At 50.5% G+C, this 20,113-nt stretch overlaps 8 protein-coding genes across 8 annotated transcripts; 4 read left to right on the top strand and 4 right to left on the bottom strand.

Annotated features, from left to right (window-relative positions):
* Positions 1-140: 140 nt before the first annotated feature.
* M436DRAFT_60035 (uncharacterized protein) lies at positions 141-2,055 on the bottom strand (the record flags this gene model as incomplete). Its single annotated transcript, XM_013576688.1, has 2 exons — positions 141-1,853; positions 1,909-2,055. 2 exons carry the CDS (start codon positions 2,053-2,055, stop codon positions 141-143), a joined length of 1,860 nt encoding a protein of 619 aa, XP_013432142.1.
* A 2,155-nt stretch (positions 2,056-4,210) lies between these two features.
* Positions 4,211-5,834, bottom strand: M436DRAFT_36050 (IF-2B-domain-containing protein; the record flags this gene model as incomplete). The annotated part of the gene is made up of 2 exons (XM_013576320.1): positions 4,211-5,143; positions 5,202-5,834. 2 exons carry the CDS (start codon positions 5,832-5,834, stop codon positions 4,211-4,213), a joined length of 1,566 nt encoding a protein of 521 aa, XP_013431774.1.
* Positions 5,835-6,510: 676 nt separating this feature from the next.
* On the bottom strand, positions 6,511-8,278 carry M436DRAFT_77947 (peptidyl-prolyl cis-trans isomerase-like protein-like 2; the record flags this gene model as incomplete). The annotated part of the gene is made up of 3 exons (XM_013576989.1): positions 6,511-8,139; positions 8,200-8,216; positions 8,269-8,278. 3 exons carry the CDS (start codon positions 8,276-8,278, stop codon positions 6,511-6,513), a joined length of 1,656 nt encoding a protein of 551 aa, XP_013432443.1.
* A 674-nt stretch (positions 8,279-8,952) lies between these two features.
* On the top strand, positions 8,953-9,903 carry M436DRAFT_60038 (uncharacterized protein; the record flags this gene model as incomplete). Its single annotated transcript, XM_013576689.1, has 1 exon — positions 8,953-9,903. One exon carries the CDS (start codon positions 8,953-8,955, stop codon positions 9,901-9,903), a length of 951 nt encoding a protein of 316 aa, XP_013432143.1.
* A 548-nt stretch (positions 9,904-10,451) lies between these two features.
* Positions 10,452-10,604, top strand: M436DRAFT_17235 (plasma membrane proteolipid 3; the record flags this gene model as incomplete). The annotated part of the gene is made up of 1 exon (XM_013576051.1): positions 10,452-10,604. A coding segment is annotated over one exon (153 nt), but the record flags the coding sequence as incomplete, so codon positions are not given.
* A 2,108-nt stretch (positions 10,605-12,712) lies between these two features.
* Positions 12,713-14,410, top strand: M436DRAFT_36153 (uncharacterized protein; the record flags this gene model as incomplete). The annotated part of the gene is made up of 2 exons (XM_013576337.1): positions 12,713-13,939; positions 14,006-14,410. 2 exons carry the CDS (start codon positions 12,713-12,715, stop codon positions 14,408-14,410), a joined length of 1,632 nt encoding a protein of 543 aa, XP_013431791.1.
* A 427-nt stretch (positions 14,411-14,837) lies between these two features.
* Positions 14,838-15,240, top strand: M436DRAFT_60041 (uncharacterized protein; the record flags this gene model as incomplete). The annotated part of the gene is made up of 2 exons (XM_013576690.1): positions 14,838-14,958; positions 15,044-15,240. 2 exons carry the CDS (start codon positions 14,838-14,840, stop codon positions 15,238-15,240), a joined length of 318 nt encoding a protein of 105 aa, XP_013432144.1.
* Positions 15,241-17,237: 1,997 nt separating this feature from the next.
* Positions 17,238-19,997, bottom strand: M436DRAFT_36382 (uncharacterized protein; the record flags this gene model as incomplete). The annotated part of the gene is made up of 1 exon (XM_013576381.1): positions 17,238-19,997. The coding sequence occupies one exon, from the start codon at positions 19,995-19,997 to the stop codon at positions 17,238-17,240; it is 2,760 nt and encodes a 919-aa protein (XP_013431835.1).
* Positions 19,998-20,113: the final 116 nt, after the last annotated feature.

Here is a 20,113-nt window from a genome sequence, read left to right on the forward strand (position 1 = left end):
CTCTCTGTCTCTCTCTGTCTCTCTCTGTCTCTCTCTGTCTCTCTCTGTCTCTCTCTGTCTCTCTCTGTCTCTCTCTGTCTCTCTCTGTCTCTCTCTGCTCTGGGTATTTCAGAGGTCCCTCATCTCCTTCCTCAAACTCATCAATAACAGTCCTCGTCGTCATCATAATCCTCATACCCACCACCCTCTCCCTCATCCTCAACCTCCTCGCCATAAACGTCAAAATATCCCAATTGGCCCTCTTGCTCACCTTGACCGTCACTCATCGGCGAGAAATTGGCTCCCGCTGCTACGGCATCAGAGTCGTACTCGTCGGACTCTGGCTCTTGAGATGCTGGTCTCGAGGGTTCGGTCATGCTTGAGTAGTCCTCAGAGTTGACGTTGTTTTCATCGTCATCGGAGGAGTCTTGGTCAGAAGAGTCGAGAGTTTGGTTTAGCTGATGCGCATGGCTGTGCTTTTGAGGATTGTTGCTATGCCGGTTGTGGGTGCAGGGACGTGAGGAATGATCTGTTTCGTCCTCTTCCTCGCTTGAAGAGTCGGAAGATGAAGGTTCTTCGTCACTGTCGACGACGATTGGGCGTCTGGTGCGCCGGGAAGTCGGTTGTGGTTCTTCGTCCTCATCATCGTCTTCTTCGCTATCGATAACCCGGGCTGTGCGGCGGCGGAGAGGCGCTACTGGCTCTTCATCGTCGTCTGAAGGGATCTCATACACGGGTACTTGTGGACGGCGGAAGTGAGGATTGTGGCGCACGCCATCGGAGTCGGAGTCGGATTCTGATTCTGAGCTTGAAGCAGAGCCTGAAGCTGCACTTGAAATGTCGATGGGTGCCATTGCTTGTCTTTCGAATTCGCGCTGTTCGCGTCGGTTGCGTCGCCTGTCTCTTCTGGCTGGTGTGTCGTCGCTGGCTATCGGGGAGCTCATTGTGTAGGCGGTGATGTCGTTGATGTCTCTGTCGTCCACGAACTCATCCAGGGAGCCTGCATCTTCATCGTCGTCATCAATCTCATCCTCGTCCTCATCTTCCTCGTTCAAATCGATGTCGTCTTCAGAGGCTTCATCCAGAACGATGTGATGGTTCCAGCCCCCCGGGAAGCGACCGTTATGCCTGCGAGCTCTATGCATTGACCGTACCAATTCTTCACGTAATTGTCGGGCTTCCCTCCGAGTCAGCGTTGAATGCGCACTTTCTGGTCCCAGTATGTCATGCGTCCGCATCCAGGCAGCGTATTCCTCGGGTGTAAAGTCCATATCGAATTCTCCATGCTCTGCGTCAGCGTCCAAATCCTCGTCCTCGAAGTCGTCGGGGATGCTTTCGCCGTGCATGTCTGAGCTGCTATCGCTGTCCGTGTCGCTCCAGCTGTCCATATGTATATTGCATTGGACACACATGCCATCTTCAATCTCCCAGTTACAGCGTGGGCATCTGTCGACATGATCGATGGGATCGTGATTAGGAAGCAATCTCTCGCGACGTTTACGAAAGACACCCTTGAACAACCCACCGGTTTTCGAATCGCCATTGCTCTTATCATTGCGTACCATTTCCGCCTCTTCAAACGCCCATTGCTGGTGTTGCTCGATGGTCTCGCCGTCGGGGAGCAAGTGATGGCGGTTCATGAAGATGTGAATCATTTCTCTAATGACGTAGGAGGGAGCAGGTGCTTGTGTGATGAGTTCGCGGCAGTTGGGACAAGTCTTTTTGTGGCTGGTGGCGAACCATGTGCAGAGACAGCTGTAGCAGTATGTGTGGCCGCAGGAGATAACGTAGGGTTCGTACATGAGGCGTTCGCAGATTTTGCAGGTGTTGAGTTGTCGCAGGCTGTCAAAGTCGCCGCGGAGTGTGTTGAGAGTCTGAGGAACGACATGTCAGTATGGACGGTCGAGTGATGCATGGCGGTGTATATACCTGAAGCTCCTGTGAGAGGGAGGCGTCTGCTGCAGGGTTGGAAGGTGTTTCGTCGTTTGTCAGATCCATGACTGTTGGAAAGACTGAGCGAGGTCCGTCGACGGCGGGCGATAATTTGGACCTCTTCCTCGCACCGTCTTCAGCCATGTCTTCGCGGTCGCGCTTGAGTGTTGGCATGAGCGTCGTGAGTGTGTTGTGGCAGGAGGCCGGCTTTGTCCAGTTGTATGCCGAGCTGACGATCTGTTTGTACAGCAAAATCCCTCCTTCTCTTCAACACCAGGCTTGTGAAGTCACTGGCACAGTCCCGTAATCAACTTCTCCGGCTCCAAATAGCTTAGCAAGCAGCACAGTTTCTTCAGTCCGGAATTTGGTGAGTTATGAATCTGAAAAGATACCGCCTCGAATTACAAGCCGCCATTCACTAATCGGGAGATCGACAACCGACGCGCCAAGCCTGTCACGAAACCTATGCAAATGTTTGTAACGCGTGTACATATATAAATGCATAAATTACTGGAGACCTGGAGCGTATTGATGGAAATACGATATACTATAGGCTCTGATTAGATGTGTTCCTCATCTCAAAGCCCACTTTACACTTTTGTAGCGAGTGTCGAGTTCCATGCCTTTGTGGAGAAGAGGAGTGTAGGAAACTAATGGTTACAAACTTTAGCGCGTGGCAAGGACAATTAATCCTCAAAGTGGAAGTCGTGACCACCACCACCCTGCTTTGAATCATCCCAATCAATCTGACAACCATTCTTGATTCTCTTGCACAATAACACGGTTCGTTAATTACTTCTAGGGCTCACAACTTTCGTCCTCCACGTCTAGCAATTGATTATCCATATCTACTTCCGTAGCAACCACGCTCAACAAATCATTGTCATGGAAGGGGGAGAGGCAGTCAAGTATGATGGACTATTTGAAGAGCACAACAAGTCACGGGACAAATTACGAGGAACGAAAAGGGTTGCAAAAGCAAAAAAATAGATTTTATGACAAGAGAAACCCCAGGTAGAGCAAAACGCAGCTACTCAGAGATTCGCAAAAGATAAGAGAAAAGATACATGACAACAACCGTGTAAAAACAGAAACCTGAAAAGCACCAGGAACAGAAACGTCTAGCGTCCCTATGCCTTTGCTGAAGAGTGAGAGAAGGTTTAGTTTCTCATCAACGAGCAGCTAGACATGTAAAGCTGGCCTCTGCCCTTGCCCTGGAGAGTGCATGAAGACATGTAAAGCTGACCCTTGCCCTGCAGCGTGCACGAAGACATGTAGAGTTGGCCTTTGCCCTGGAGCACGCACATCTTGTCGCGGTAGCCGCGGCTCTGGGTGAAGGCATCGACGGGGGCGCCGGTGTTGGTGAAGTCTGAAGCGGCCATTGTAGTGGTTGTTTGTGGAAGAGTTTGGTTTACTTGGAAAGCTGGGGAGCTGTGTAAGTATAGAGTGTGTTTTGGAAGGTGGTGGTGGTGGGCTTACTAATGAGTGTGTAAGTTTGTTTGTACTTGATGAAGTGGAGAGATGATGGTGGATAGGTGGGTGAATGGATTATATAGCTGATTGGCACAATGGGAGGAAGCCTTCTTTGATGTGGTAGACTCGGTTCGTGTTGGCTGAGTCGATGAGTGTTGACTTGGTCTGGTGCGTATGGTTCGCGTTTGGGATAAAGAACAGGTGGCAGAGATCAAAGAAGGGGGACGACTCGGACTTGTTTCTATCAATCTCTCGCGACTAGGCATTGTGTTGATGCTCTTGATATTGTTGTGTATGGACAAAGACAGGGGAGGCAGAGCGGCAATTCACTGCCGGCGAACAGACATAGCATTGTTTGAGTTTGACGTGACTAGTGCGGGCATTGTTCAAGGATTGTCATGGGTCTCGCGGTGATCTTGATAATCCGGATGAGAGAAGTAGTGTTTAGAGTCTGATAATGCATGAAGAGGATTGTCGAGGTAGTCTCGAAGTCGCGCAAGCACTTGCGCAGCTTTGCGATGGTACGTTCGTTCACCACAGGTAAATTGAATGCTCGACCTTCATGATGACTGCAAACGGATTCCGTGATGTCGAGCTGAGGATGGTGTTGGAAGCATATTTGGAAGAGGCGAAGCTTAGTATTGTTCTCCCGGAAAACAACCCTTTCCCTTTTCGGACTCGGCGAACCACAACAATCTCTCGCTGATGAGCAAGACCTTATCGGCTTCGAAGTAGTGAGATGTTGCTGATAATTGATGCTTTTCATTTTCTCATGTTACTATATGTTTTTGCACGTCAGGCGAGACATGCTCGAGCTTCAAGTGCTTCAAAGTCTGACATCTCTCTCCGTACTGATACGATGCACCACAGGCACAGAGCTGGGCGGCAATGATCCATATTCAGTGATGACCATGTTGACGTACTCGGCAGGCGTGACATCGTAAAGGATATTCAGCAGTTGCAAATTTGGCATATCGCGCCAGTTCTCCAACTTTGCTTGTGAATCTTCGTCTTTGTCGTCCTTCTTGGCGTCGATTGCTGCAGGGATTGGCACAGACTTTGAGACAGGGATGAGCTGCTCAGCGGGTGCAACTTCGTTCAGCACGATACTGTCGAGCGCGACACGATCGGTGAACTTGATGCTCTCGCAAAGTACAATGACAGGAATGTCGCGGAAGTGGGCCAGCATAGCGACTGCAGCTGTACCGACACGTGAGTACAGACGACCGTTGGCCATCATGGCGTGTGCCCCCAGCAAGACGAGATCTGCGTCTTTGAGGGCATGAGGAGCTGCAGCGGCCATGAGGTAGGAAACAGGAATGCCAGCATTGGCAAGTCTTCGCACCAAGTTCCTGCCTTCGAACAGAGGACGTGAGTCAACAACAACGACCTTGAAGCGGGTACCAGACGCCCAGGCATGTAATAGTGTCTTCTCAACGATGGAAGACTTTGCGTATGTGACGATAGTAGTGTTGTTGCGGATCTTTGCACAGGCAGTTGCAGCAATGGCAGTGTCTGCTACGGTGATGCGTTCGCGGATGAAGGTGTCGATGGCGGTACAGATGTCTTCTTTTGCACTTGCTTCTGGCATGTCGGGGTCAATCTTGATGATCAGATCTTTCAGCCAGCGGATAGCATTGCCCATGGAAACAGAGATTGGACGGTGTGATTTGAGGTAGTCGATCTGGGGTGAGAGGTAGTGCGATGTGAGATGGCGTGCAAGGGAAGTGTTGTGTGGTGTTTGGTAGTCTTGGATAGCCTGTTCTCTCGTGTCAGAAGCATGAAGGAAATGCTCAAGGACGAACGACGAAGGATACCTTTTTGAATGCGAGCAACATAGCAACACATCTAGCATTGCTTCCGCAGACGGTGAACGAGCTCATCTGCAGACCCAATGCCAAAACAGCAGGATGAACTTCCTTGCTCACACCTTCCATAGTGTTCTTCTTGGAAGCCGATGTGTAGAGATGGCCAAACAAACCGACCTCTTTTGTCTTTCGCTGCGGCTGGTGTTGTTGAGTCATAGGAACGACTCCTCCGGGGCCAGGTTTGCCGCGCATGGGTAGGTTTCCACCCTGGGATTGACCTTTCTTGTGCTGTGCCTGACCTTGAGCAGGCCCACCCTTCTGTGCTGTCTCTCCACCCTTCTTCACATCACCGCCCTTTGCGCCCTTGGCAGGTGTCTGTGGTGGTGCTGCTGTCTGTCCGAGCTGGGCCATGCGGTCTGCCTTTTCCTTCTCACGTCGCGCCGCCTTCTCGGCCTGCTTTTGCTTCTTCAATTCGGCGCCTGAGATCTTCTTGTCGTCTCCACCTGCTGCTCCTTCATCCTTCTTGCCAGCTTCGGCCTTTTGTGTCTTTTCCTTGTTAGGTGCACCGGCTGCTTTGTCTGCGCTTCCATTTTGCGTGGGTGGGGTTGTGGCTTTCTCAGCCTCTCCTACAGCCTTCGACATGGTGCTGCTGTGTTTGCGATCTTCGACTACTGCGTCCGGCGTGTATGTATCGTTTGCTCGAGTCGAGTCGTCCTTGGAGCCCAAACTTGTGTCGCGTCGCGTTGAAAGTGATTGGTTGCGTGTGTCAAATTGTCCGTCAGATGCTCAGAGTTTGAGATAGGTCTATTGCACAAATCGTTGGCGACAGCGAGCTGATGTGATACCAGATCATAAATTTCTCATGAGTCAACTCTCGACGACGATCCAGCGCTATGCCAAGACTTCACTGTCTCAACCGCTTTATTCTTCTATTTGTTTTTCTTTTTTTCCATACTCCATGCCTATCTTAGAGCCTCGCAGTTTGCTCGTTGCCACTATGGAGAGGCGCAATGTTTGGCAGTGTGGGACATCTGCCTAGAGAGAGAGTCTGCTCCTCTACCGGTCCTGTATCATCTCTTGGAACTGCCACGCATCCTTATAGCATGGCTATACACTTTTGTCATCATGGGAACACAATTTCTAGCATGACATATTGACCTCAAACACGAGATCCTTCCGTGTCACAATAAAACAGCACCTCATTTGATCAAGATATGAACACTTACAAAGCGACGAGTGGGTAGAGAAGAAACGAAATGGCAGGTGAGAAGCTTGCTAATGAGTGCATGTATTGATTATCCGATTCTTAATGACCTTCTTACCAACTATCAAAATTACCAAACCCACCAGACTTGGCCTTCTTTTTCGGTGGCTCGGGCTCATCCCACCCACCCACAATCTCATCTTCTTCGACTGGCGGCGCAGGAGTTGTCTTCAAATACTTGCCTACTCCAGCAGGTGTACTGTCCTCGACCTTTCCGTCTCCTCTGATACGCTTGCCAGTCCAGGTAGTCTTGTCATCTTCTGTGCCGCCTTGACGTTGGATCTCTTCCTTCGCTCTTTGTGCATTCTCAGTCTCGGCGCGTTCTTTCTGGAACTCCTCGAAGGGATCGACAAAGACAACAACATCTTCGAGGATACAGTCATCGATAGGCCGGTTGCCTTCATCTGTCTTGACAGCTTCAAGGCGCGATAATGAGTCGTTGCCACCGACCACTCTGCCGAAGATGGTGTGTTTCTTGTTGAGATGTGGGACAGCACGATATGTGATGAAGAATTGGGACGAGTTTGTGTCTTTTCCTTTGTTGGCCATCGAGAGAATACCTCGAGAGTCGTGGACGAGAGAGTTCTCTGTTTCGTCTGCAAAGTTTTTGCCCCAGATTGACTGGCCGCCTCGACCTGTTCCGGTGGGGTCACCACCTTGGATCATGAAGTTTCGGATGTTCCGGTGGAAGGGAATGTTCTTGTAGTAGCCTTTTTGTGCTAGACGGACAAAGTTCCAGACTGCTTTAGGAGCAAGGTCGGTATGCAGCTCGACATTGATGTCGCCGTGATTGGTTTGAAGACGAGCGTAACCCTTGTGCTTTACGCGTTTAGGCTTCAGCATGTAGTCTTCGTCAGATAACAATGCCCGCTCGTTGCCAGTGTGAACCGATATACCAGTACTTGTGAAGGAAGCTGCAGCCTTTCCTGTCGTGTACTGGGCAGCATTGTATGGCACAGGCTTCGAAGCTTTTGTGGGGGTACTCGACTTTTTTGCTTCGGCCATTGCTCTTTGTAACGAATTTCCTTGGGCAGCACTTTGTCTCTCGGCTCTTGCTTTTGCGACGGCTTCCTTGGCCTTGAGTATCTTTGCAGCATTTCCCAATGCGCCGGTGTTGACGCTGGCGTTCCTTTCAGCCTCTTGCTCTGGCGTCAAGGTACTTGCACCATCTTGAATGTACTTGAAGGAACTCAAATCTCTGGACTCGATGTTCTGTGGATCCTGGAGGGTGATGATGTCCTTCCTGCTGAAGTCTTGATCGCTGACCAGATCCTTCCAGTTCTTGGCCTTGATGTTCAGACGCTCGACGGTATCCCATGCAAAGACATTGCCCGAATTCTTGAGGGCGACAATGTGGGTGTTGTCGGTGAAGACTTTGTAGGTGACGGGGTCAACGTATTCGCCATCGTCGTTCTTCGCAAAGTTGAGCTTGATCAGGTCGGTCGACTTCAGGGGAGCGCCATCGACGGGGTTTGTGCCGTGCTTCTTCAGCCATGGGAGGATGTTTGTGAGGTCGAAGATGGTTCCGTCAGATGTGCAGACTGGGTGCTCAAAGGGCTGTAGTGACAAGGCGCAGAAGTTGTAAGGAAGTCGTTTGAATGCACCAGGAACGCTGCCCTTGTTTACGCCGGCTCCAGCGCTGGCAGAGAAGGCAGTGTCGGATGCCCACTCGCTGTGAGTGATCTGTGTTGGCGTGTGTTAGCTGGGCCTCGGCCATTTCTTGTGACGGGGGCGGCGACATACGTACAGCTTATCTGTGCCTACGCCGCAAGTCAGCCATACTGTCGTCTTGTCTAACTCGGGAGAACTTACCCTTTCCCATGATGATAGTTGGTTCGTTTCTTGAGCAGAGTCGAGTGCAACCAAAAGTCGCGACTATGACGCCGGCAGAAGGCGCTAACCCAATCGGGATGTTTGCGACCCTTCGGCCTCGACCTCGTTCTTGCTTTGTTCCGACCTGCGCTGTACACTCTGCCTCAACTCATACGTCTTCGTGGCAATTGCATATGTACGAGACGGCGCACTGTGCTATGAGCCCTGCCACGCTTGCAGCAGGATACAACCCGCACGTGCTCTTCAACTCTGCACCATATGTTCTATGTTATCGTGACTCTGGTCATCAACCTCATCCTCGGTCCGCTGTCCAGCATGTGTTTGCTCACGAGGTCCCGCTATGGGGAACGAGTAGGTCCACTGAGTATAGCCACGAGTATCCACGTAGCTATTAGTCTCCCGATGCGTTACGAAGCCAACCACACTTACACGTATTCCTTGTTCTATCGCCGTAGAACATGTGCTACCTGAGAACAAAACTGTAGAGCTGAGTCCATTCTTTCCTTCTTTTCCTCGTCCACATCCGCAACATCAGCACCTTGACTCCGCTCGACACTACAAGCACTGCACAGGCTACAAGAGAGCCCGAGTCCCTCATTCTCAGCTCCTACAAATTCGAGCCGTTCCCAGTTTGTTCACCGTATCCACGATATTGTTGTTACAATGCGTAGAGACGTTCCTACTGCACCCGAAGCAATGTTGGGACCCCCTGCGGTCATATTCGATCGCTCCACCAGCCAGTTCGTCCGACCCATGAGGCCATCAGGGCCTAGACGTTCGAGATCGGCTCTCAACGTCCGAGTTTCTTCGAGAGACTTCACCACCACCCAGCACAGCATCGAGAACAGGCTTCTTGAAGTACCTGGTGCCTGGCATGCCTCAGGCCCCTACTTGTACTGGCCCTGTGCGCCAAAAGATTTCAATCCCAGGCGCTTGACCAACCACTTGAGTTCACACACGATCTCAACTCCACGATGGGCATCGGTGACTCGGCCCAGGCCCGACAGCGACACTCCACACCTCGTATCTCTCGTCGACATCGCCGCACGATTTGGACTCGCGTGCGACTGCATACATACCCTCAATGCTTGTTCATACGCACCCACTACCCTGAGGTTCATCGTCCTCAATGAAGCTGACGGTCGGATCCGTGACCCACATCTGGTTGTCTACGCGAAGACTAACCTCCATCTCCTTCCTGGCTATGAATACCCATATCCTGTTCAAGCTCAGGAAGGGTTTGAGCACGAGCACAATGATGTCAGCGATATGTACTCGGATTCCGACCTCATAGATCTACGGAGCCGTGCGGGCTCGGCTGCCTCTCTCAGAGCTGAGCTTTCTTCTCCATCGTCTGTTGCATCGACACCCGCTTCCTCTGTGCAGTGGGACAACGTTCAACCCTCGCCTAGTGACGAGATGGGAAGCGCCGGTCTCTCGCCCATCGCCCTATTCTCTCGGGTCCGATCTGGTCAGCAGGGTCGAACGTTCGAGTTTCTCGGCTGGTATGAACTGGAAGAAACTGAATTCTTTGCGCCAAGGACCTTCGAATTGTTTCGCATGTTAGGGGGAAGATACGATTGGAGAAGTACACCTTCTGCAGCGAGTATGTAATGCGAATGGGTCAAGATCAGACTTGCGAGGCAGGAAGAAAGTGAAGATTATCGGTGGGAGGAGACACCTCAGGTTGACTGGAGTTGAGTCTTGAGTCGTTATAACTGAGGTTCCCGTCCGTCGTTGCCGTACCTTTGATGATGTATAGCAGAACGTTGATAGCAAATGGAAGAACGAGAAATGTCTTGAATACTCAATCTTCGATTCGCATTAGTGCGATTTGCATTGAAACTATTTCACTTGCAACTCAGTAAATGTGTGCCTTCCGCAAACGAGCTTATGTTGGGTTCGTAGCGTCCTTCCCTTCGACTGCGATCTTGATGAACCTGTCTTCACTTGCTACTGACTGATCGGTAAGGCACACTTGGTCGTAAGCTTTTAATTTCCATGATATGCAACATCAACACCTCTTCCCTCGTGTCACGCGCTCACCTGACCCAAAATTGTCGCTATCCTCTCCAATCTCACCGGCTCTACATAATGGGTCTCTGCGTCCGTGATATGTTAGTGATCTTGAGGCCTTACAGTCTACTGACCGTTTACAGGGTGACTTCTGTCTTGCGATCATCGGCCTCTTCATACCTCCCTTGTCTGTCCTCAAGAGAACCGGGTGCGACCATAACTTCCTCATCAATATCGTCCTCACCTGCCTCGGCTGGACACCTGGCATCCTTCACGCCTGGTACATCATCCTTCGCTACCCCGATGGCAAACGAGCTGCAAATATGAGGGCAAATGTCAGGAGGAGCCGTGGTTCTATCGATCTGCAAGGATATGAGTAGTCCTCCGAGGAAGGAGACACCTACTACTAGCCTTGACTCCAAGAGACTCGGTATTGCTACCCAGGAGATCATTAGGCGAAAATGGTGTCCAGTATCCTTTTGAAGTGTTGCGAGCCCAGGACCGTAGCTTGCCAGAGCGTGAATGTTGAGGGACAGTCTATACAACTTCAGCAGAAGGTCTTGTTGTTGAACAAGCAGGATCTCCCTGAACGCAATTCACTGCCCTTGTCGCAACTCCAGCAGTGAACAGCAGACCTAAAAATTCCCTCTTCAACAGTTGAACGCGTCGTACGAGCAGTCGTCAAAATTCCTTCGTCAACGCTCTTCATTCAAGAGACTGTACCTGAGACGTTGAACATCAAAGTAGTGATACACCTGATGCGCCGAATCACAGAGGAGAACGAGTTGGACGGACCGGAGATGTCACCTGAACCGATTGCAGACACAAACCCGTCTCGCGTCGGCAACTTCTGCACCGCACTGTCGACTATGGCGTTCAACCCATGTGGACTTTTCAGCTTTGGCTGATCGTCTCCCCATCTTCTAACATCGGCACTTCCTCGTCTGCAAAACGGTCCCGCAGTTCCTCGTGGATATCGACATTTCAACTTCCAGGCTGGCTGAACAGAATGGCGCTATGCAAACGTTGCCCTTCGCACCTCGCTCAGAAGATCCATATTGATGCCAATTCAATCTCCTCATAATGATTGCGTGGTTTGTATACGAGCTGAGGCAGTTGTGGGTAGAGTTTGAGCTGAGGATGAGCTGGTCCATCAGACGACAACAACATGTCGATAGGATGTTACCTTCAGATGATCACACCCTGCTCTACGACGTCTCATAAAGATTGATACTGTAACATACTTGAAAGTATTCCGAGAGCGTGATGGACCAAAACAAGCAAGGGAACATCTGGAGAATCGAGCCCGAATGTCTTGGCACGAATTGGTTTTCTTTTCGGCTTCTAGCGCCGACGTCTTCCAACGGTCATCACCTCTTTGGTATTGCTCTAGTCAGGTCCAGCTGCCCATGTCTCGAAGCCGTTCTGACGCTCTTCGCTATGTCTATCGTCGAAATCTGAGAGATATGCTCGCGACGTGTATCTTCCATAGCTGCCACTCCTGAAGCTGGGACAATGCTGTTGAACTAGGCAGCAAGCATACGCTATGATGCTCCCCCCTTATCGGCACAACGAGCCGTCATCTCGTGAAGGATCTCAGAATCTCCTGGGAGGCTCGTCTTTGACCGTTACCGTTGATACAGGGGGTTCAAGCTGTTTCTCTGCCGAAAAGCCTGGCCCTGAGCCTTTAGATTCCAACGGTCAGTACGTCTGTTTCGACCAGCTCGGTTTGATTCTCAGCGTCGCAGCCATGGGCTACTGCATCAACTGCGTGGCTCAGTAAAAGGAGTATAATCTGCATCGTTTCCTCATGCTTTGTTGTCCTTCACGTTTTGTTCTTCTCTCACGTACCTCCAGCACTTTCACGCCCATCGAGATCCTCGAAGCGAATTGATTGACATAAAGACCTTCCTGCTTCTCGCGACCACTGCACACAACTGGCCCTGTCCTGATCGAAATGTTAATCAACGTGCCCTCACGGAGCGGCACACCCGACAAAGGGTTCCGAACACCAGCAACACCAGGCTCGCCCTCCAAATACACAGACTACTTCCAGCAACCACGACGACGTATTCATGTTGTCCGCATCCTCTCTATCTCGCTTGCGATTGTGCTCTGCTACATTGTTGCCACACGCGGACCCGAATCTTCGACGTGGGTGCCAACGACCATCCAAGACAAAGTCACTTTCGGTGCTCACACAGAGAAGCCTGTTACGGAAGATGCCCCACCGCGGGGCTACGGTGATACCGAAAGTGGCAGATGGACCGACGCTGCCCAGGAACACGAGGAGGGTAAGCCAGACAATGAAGAAGAGATGAAACACACTGTCGATCATGTCGAGGGAGACGAGGAGGCCGAGTACGAAAAGCTCAAGGACTCGCAGACGGACGACAAAGAGCCTGATATGAAGGAAGGCTCCGACTATGTGCCAGAGACAGGCAGTGACGAGGAACCCGCCGTCGAACCATCCCACCACACTCAATCTACGCCTTTTGTTGCCCACAACATTGGCAACGGCGAAAAGTACTCCTTCCGCGGAGCTCTCAAAGACGTCCTTCACATGATCCCGGATGAGATTTATGTTCGCGACCTTCTTCGGCCGCTCGAGGGTGGCGGCCAAGACCGCCTGAAAGAGCTGGGTGTCAGAGTTAGAGCATTCAACAAGTTCTTCACCGTCTGGGAGGCACTTCATGTCGTTGCTGACTCAAAGTTGACCTATGTCCGCGACGATGTCATCAACTACCTGGAAAACGCACCCGAGAAAGAACTCGCTGAGGTCTCGAACTTGGAGCGAGGAGACATTGTCAGAGCATACGAGAGATACAGAGCTTTCCTTGCGAAATTGTCGAACATCCTGTTCCCATACACCTCGCCTTACTTTGCGGATCACCTTACTCTTCACTCTCACTTCCGCAATGGTGGTCGTGGAATCGTGCTTTCCGGCAACGACAAGCAGGCGCCGTTCATCCTCACCTCGATCATGTCGTTTCGCAAACTGGGATGCAACCTTCCTGTCGAGATCATGTATCTGGGCGAGAATGACCTCAACGACGATTGGAGAATGAGGCTGGAATCTATCCCCAGCGTTGTCACCCGTGATTTGAGTCAGATGGTTTCTGACGAGGGTTGGGAGCTCAAGGGGTGGGCTTCCAAGGCTTTTGCTCTCCTCATGTCGAGCTTCCGCGAGGTGATCTACCTTGATGCAGATGCTTTGTTCTTTGTCAATCCTGAGGATCTGTTTGAAGACCCTGGTTATGTCGAGACCGGCGCTCTGTTCTTCCGCGACAGAATCTATGCTCCTTCTTCCCGCAAGCAGTGGCTCAAGGATATGCTTCCCAAGCCCATCTCCAAGAAAGCACAAACCTCGCGCTATTGGACTGGTGAGAGTCGCGAGCAGCAGGAATCTGGCTGTCTTGTTGTGGACAAGTGGCGTCACTTTGTCGCTATGCTGACTGTCACCCGCATGAATGGCCCTGACCGTGATGACAACTCCAAGACTGGCGCCAAGGGTGTTTACTCTCTGTTCTACGGCGACAAGGAGACCTTCTGGCTGGGCTGGGAGCTTGCTGGCGACACCGACTACTGGTTCAACGAAGGCGCTGTTGGCAACATGGGCGTTGTATCTGAGCATGTCCACTACAAGCTCGTCCAAGGCAAAGCCGAAATCATCGACAACTACCAGCCCCCAGCATCCCAGTCATCTCCTAAGCACGAAGCCTCATCCCCAGCCACCGAAGAAGAACACGGCCTCGAGAACGAAGTCGCTCCTCCCACCAAACGCGATGCAGAAGTCCACTCTCTTTACACAGTCCACTCACCCCAACTCCTGCATCTAGACCTCAACAACCGACCCCTGTGGTTCAACGGCTGGATCCTCGATGACAAATTCGAAGACGACAAGTTTGTCAATGTGAGCACATGGGACGTGTACATGTCTGAGATCAAAGAAACTCGCGAAGCAGCAGAGTGGAGGATTGGAGGTCACAATATGGCTACCCTCAAAAGTAATGTAGCGTACGAGTTTACGGATAAAGAAAAGGAGGTGCTGCAGATGATTGTGGATACGGCGAGGGAGAACGGGGCACTCAAGCATGGACAGTAGATATGAGTTCTAGGAAGAGTGGGTTTCGTATGTTCAAACTGTCGAAAGACGAGTTTACTTTTTGCTTTCTCGAGGTTCGAGTCGGTGAAGTGCTACTCCATACCTATAGTGGTATTGCCGGCTTTTGTGGAGTCATGTGGATGTGCTCTGTCGATCTGCGTCCATGCCCTGCAGATTGTGGCGGGGTCTCGGTGCCGCATCATGACGTTTTTGTGTTATGGCTCGTGCTAAACTTTCGGAGGCTCATGACCTGCGAGTACAAGAAATATAAAGAGCTCGGGTTTCCTCTGTGCTTGCAAAAGACCTTTCTGAGACATATCAAACCTTATATCTCTTGCTTCTAATCACCAGTACTCGGGAAAGCCGCACTTTCGAGCAGTCAAAGCCAAGCCAAGGAATCTACACCTTTGAGCAACACGTTCTCAACATGTCTGGCAAAGATCACATCCAAGCACCCCAAGACGACGACGACAAGATCAACAGGACTTTGAGAGAAAACCTCCCCGAGAATATCAATGAAGTGGATCTAGGAGCCAAAGATCAAAAAGGTGCGTGTTCCTCCTCCTTTTTCCTTATCGTCACGACCACTGCCACTCTCCATCAACCTCTCGCACCTGCTAATTTGCTCACAAGGCCTCCTCTCCTTCATCGGCGACCCCCTAGGAAAGGGCGTCCAAAAAGTCGTATCTCCAGTAGGCAACCTAGTAGGAGGCACTGGAGACAGAATGGCTGGGTTCACAAAACAGGACGAGAAGCAAAAGAGTGGAGGAGAGTCATACGAAAAATTTGGGGGCAAGGAACAGAACGCAGGTAATCCTCTAGGTCTGTAGAGGTTGTGAGAGATTTGCGAGGAAAGAGCGAGGATGGGATGTTGTCGATGAATGCAATGATTGTGAGTTCGATCTTTTGGTGAGAGCTTTGCGTAAGTCTATGGATGTATGCTTGTGGATTCATTCATACAGTATGGCCAGACAGTTGAAGCGACATTTTTATATCAGCTGGTCACCTTCAGAATCGTACAAAGACTCCACACTGTTCACACGACGAAAAACATGGAACAGATCAACCCAAGCCAGTACGCGTGTGATAATTGCACAGGCACCATCTAGTCCTTCCGGATGGTTCCTACGGACTTGGTTTCCTGGGAGTACCGGTAGCTTGCTCCACTCTGCGTAAATGAACAGATTGTGGATATGTGCGCTTATCGTTTCCTATGCGGTCTTGAAGTAGTCGTACTCCTCTCTTATTCCCGGGCATGCTTGGATGGCCTCTCTCAGCCTTTGCTTTTGCAAGGATACGAGTGCGAGAAAGATTGTTGACCAGATTTACACTTTAGCAGCATTCGAGCACAAATACACGGTCGAGGATGTTGGTGACTTGAGGCGTGGAGTGTGCCAGCGTGACTTGTATGAGCTATGTTGTTCCCTAATATGGCATCATAACTTTGTGTCTCGGATTTTGTGTCTGCACTTGCTTTCTATTCAACCGATCTTGTGGTGCCTGCTCTGACCTACAGTGCAAGAGAATCTCGGATCTCGAATGTACCATATCAACATAATGCGAGGGAGGCAATGCAAGGGTTGAACACTTTCAACCAATCAAGTTCAAGGTCTCGAAAATGCTTTCTGCCATTTTTTTCTTTGGCAACACGTTCCTTGACTTGGACACGAAATTGGAATTCAATACTGCAGACATGAGTACGATGGACTGATGTGCATATACTCTTCTATAACCGTGGCTTATAGTCAATCATACTTACGTTTAACATCAAGTTTAGAGCATATATATAACTCATCCCACCCCTTCCCTACACACTAGGTTCCATCGCTATTACTAGCTGTCCCATTAAGCTTTAGGCGGAGCTAGAATCATGAAAATGCACAGTTCTTTCTGGAAAACAGTAAAGACCATAGAGAACTAACAACACTACGACTCTCGGCGAATGCTTCCCATCTACCTAAGAAACTGTGCATTTTTATAAGGGTCTAGGAAACATAACCTTACACATGAGGGATCGCGGCTTAGCAATATCGGGTATCATCGCCTAACAAATCTAGCGCTTCAAGGAAGGGGAAGACAGCAATGCAGCTTAGCCCGCTCTCCTATATAAGTGAAACCTCTTTACCTTCCTAAGAGATCTAAGCCGTTCTTCCAACCTTGGATGGAGCCCGTCCAATTCTCAGCGGCATAAATCCCGACCACTATTCTGTGTGTCACAAATGATGTCTTATGGATTATACTTTACGGAAAGTGCCTAGTCGAATGGCGACTCGGGTCGACGACTGAATTACTTCTTAGTTTCTCGCGCGATGTAAGAGTTAAATGTGCTAGACAAGATGAACAATCATTCTTTACGGAGAGGCGAGAGATAATATGATGTTGTCGACCTTGTTCGCGTCGTCGGCGATGGTCTTGCCCTACTTAAGATTTAGCAGAGGCAAGAACCGAAGGGCGACTCGGGTCTATGACTCTATCACTCCTTAGCTCATCCCACGTAGTCGAAGCCTCTATGTAATATGGAATTCAAATCACTCTACGCGAAGAACTGGGAGAAGTCGCGGCGCTATCGACCTCGTTCGCGTCTTCGGCGCTGCTCCTGCTTAACTTACTAAAAGAAATTTAGGAGTAGCACATGTCGCTAGCACCGACGACAAAGTCATCTGCTTTAATCGTTCATAACATCATGATGATAGTTCACAAAGCATGTAAATCCCGATCTTATAGTACGACGTCGTTGCAAGGGATGAGGATTTGAGCTGCAAGGGATAATATCCTATGCAAGGAAGTTGCTTCACATCAGTGTTCCTTGCCTTTCCTTCCTTTCGCATCACCATAGCTCCTTCTTGACCGGGGTGTAGAACGGAATAGGAATAGCTTCAGGCTTCCACTTGTCAGGTTCGTAAGCACATGAGAACTCATAGTTTCCAGATCCGACTTCGAAGCCTTCTTCTGTGTCGCCCAGAATTTGGCTTGCTTGCCTATCAGGCATGACAACTTTCGCCGTCGTGTTTGGTGGTACGACCAAAGAAAGTCTGAACTGCCCAGCCTCGATAGTCCACCTGCAACTCAACATTCCATATGGCGTGTCATGTTTGGCCTCTGCATGTGTGAGCGAGCCACCAGGCACAGGCCTGATGAGCGAACGCTTCCAACCAGGCTCAAACGGACTGATGCCACCAACGACCTCGTGTAACCAATTTACAATCGAGCCTAGGGCGTAGTGATTGAAGCTGGTCATTTCCCCTGGGTTGATACTACCATCGGGCAACATACTATTCCAGCGTTCCCATACAGTGGTAGCTCCCATAGTAATTGGGTAGAGCCAGGACGGACATCCCTTTTCGAACAGCATACGATATGCTAGATTCTGCAGGCCGACTGAAGATAACGCATGTGTCACGATCGGAGTTCCGACGAAACCTGTGGCTACCCTGAAGTCTGCTAATCTGACTGCTCTTCCCAGTCTGGCCGCTGCTACCTTTGCTTGGTCAGGCGTCTTGAACAGATCGAAGATAATCGCCAAGGCCAAGCCGGTCTGAGTGTCGGCCACTGGGAGACCTTCAATGGTGATATATTTCCTACCGAAGGCCTTCTTCAGCTTTTTGTGTTCAAGGGCATATTTCGCTGCTTCTCCCTTGTGCCCAATGATGTCACTGATGATGTTCATAAGGTGAGTGACATGCACAAGATAGGCATCTGCGACAAATGTGCCATCAGTTTTTGCCTCTCCTGGTCTGTCAGGTGGTGCGCTTGGATCTAGCCAGTCACCGAGTTGATGGAAAGAGGGATCCCAGAGACCGTCAGCACCCCTCCTGACGCCCCGCTCCAGCCACATCTGCATGCTCGAGTATTGACGCTTTAGGATCTCGACATCGCCAAATGCACGATAGAGAGACCATGGTAATAAGACGACCACATCGTCCCATACCGCTTGAGGAAACCTACCCCAAGAGTTGTCACCTGTGTCAGAGGTAAGGATATTGGGTACGACGAATGGCGGAATGCCATCATTATCCTTTTGCTCGCTCGCGACATCTTCCAACCAGTGGCCGAGCATCGCACTAGTATCGAACAAAAAATTGGCTGATGGGCCGAACACCTGTATATCGCCGGTCCAGCCTAATCGTTCATCTCGTTGAGGACAATCAGTCGGGATTGACAAGAAGTTCCCACGCATGCTCCAGACGGTGTTTTCGTGTAACTTGTTGACCAGAGGATCCGAACACGAGAACCAGCCGGTACGCTTCATATCCGTGTGCATGATAAGAGCTTCAACACTTTCCAGGGTCAACGGACATTGTTCGTCAGAAGGAGACCAACCTGTGACCTCGACGTATCGAAACCCATGGAAAGTATGGTGTGGGGACCAGGTCTCGATCACTTGTCCGTGTGAGAGGATGGTGTCTTTGGCTTCAGCGCTTCGTAGAGGGCGTGTCCCGAGTTCATCGTCTTCGATCACTTCGGCGTGACGGAATACGATCTCTTGACCAAGTGGCTTTCGAAGCTGCTTGACAAGTAGCTTGCCAACCATGTTCTGTCCAAAATCGATGATGGTCTTGCCAGATTTGCTCTCGAAAATCCGCACAGGCTTGATATATTCAGTCACCTTGACAGGGGGAACCTCGGATGGGAGCAGTTTAGCTCCAGTGGGTGGGAGCACTTTCGTTGGCATCCACTGGCCTGACTGGTCAGACCTGGAAATGTCATTCCAGCCGACCTGTTCATTCTCTTGGGCATACACTTCGCCATCATATATGTCACTGATCATCAGTGGGCCATATCCACATTCCCAAGTGTCATCCGTTGTGATCATAATTGCACCTTCTGTCTCTGACGCGACCACTTGCAGTTCAGCGAATACTCCCAGGGCTTTGCCATAGAACTGACGTTGTCCAGCCCAACCCAGTCGACCAGCATACCAGCCTTCAGCCACCTCAATGCCGATGACGTTTGTCCCTGGCCTTAGATGCTCCCGGACATCATGGGTTTGATAAAGGTGACGATGGGTATAGCTTGTCCAGCCAGGCGCCATCTGATCATTGCCAATCCGTTCGCCATTGATAGAGACTTGATATACGCCATATGCAGTGACGTACAACTTTGCCTTGTCTGCAAGACCGTCGTAATCGGGCACGTTGAAAAATTTGCGGAATCTAAGAGGTCGGAGTGGGCCGTCAGGCTGGGGTTGAGCTGAACCAATGAAGTTTGCAGTAAGTTGGTCTTGTGGCGGCACGAATTCCACAGTAGTCTCTTCAGACCAAAGTGAGCTTACAAGATCACCATGCACATCTTCACCATCGACACGAACTTTGACTCTGCAGCTGCTGTCTAAGGACAGAGGCTTTCCAGGCCAAGGGACCAGCACCGACTCAGAGCCCACAATGTATATATCTGGATGCGGCTGACCCCACGCAGATAGCTTGATGGTATAGTGAGTCTGATGCCAGCCTCTCAGTGTGCCATCTGTGGCTTCAAAGCTCCAAGAGAGTCGAGGTTGGCGATGTCCGGTACAGATAGGCAAGTTCGCATCGGCATCTCCATAATTATGGTGTTCGATCAACGGCCGTGAGACCTTGATCTTGGCCATGATGCTGGCAAGGGGAAAGTAAATCACATCTTAGTATGGTCGAGAGAACATCCAGACTGATTGGAAGGAAGGATACGCTGCGGGGTATCTTCGGCTTCTTCGGCTTATCTTCACCC

This window comes from Aureobasidium namibiae, assembly GCF_000721765.1.
Source record: "Aureobasidium namibiae CBS 147.97 unplaced genomic scaffold scaffold_1, whole genome shotgun sequence".
NCBI lineage: Eukaryota > Fungi > Ascomycota > Dothideomycetes > Dothideales > Saccotheciaceae > Aureobasidium > Aureobasidium namibiae.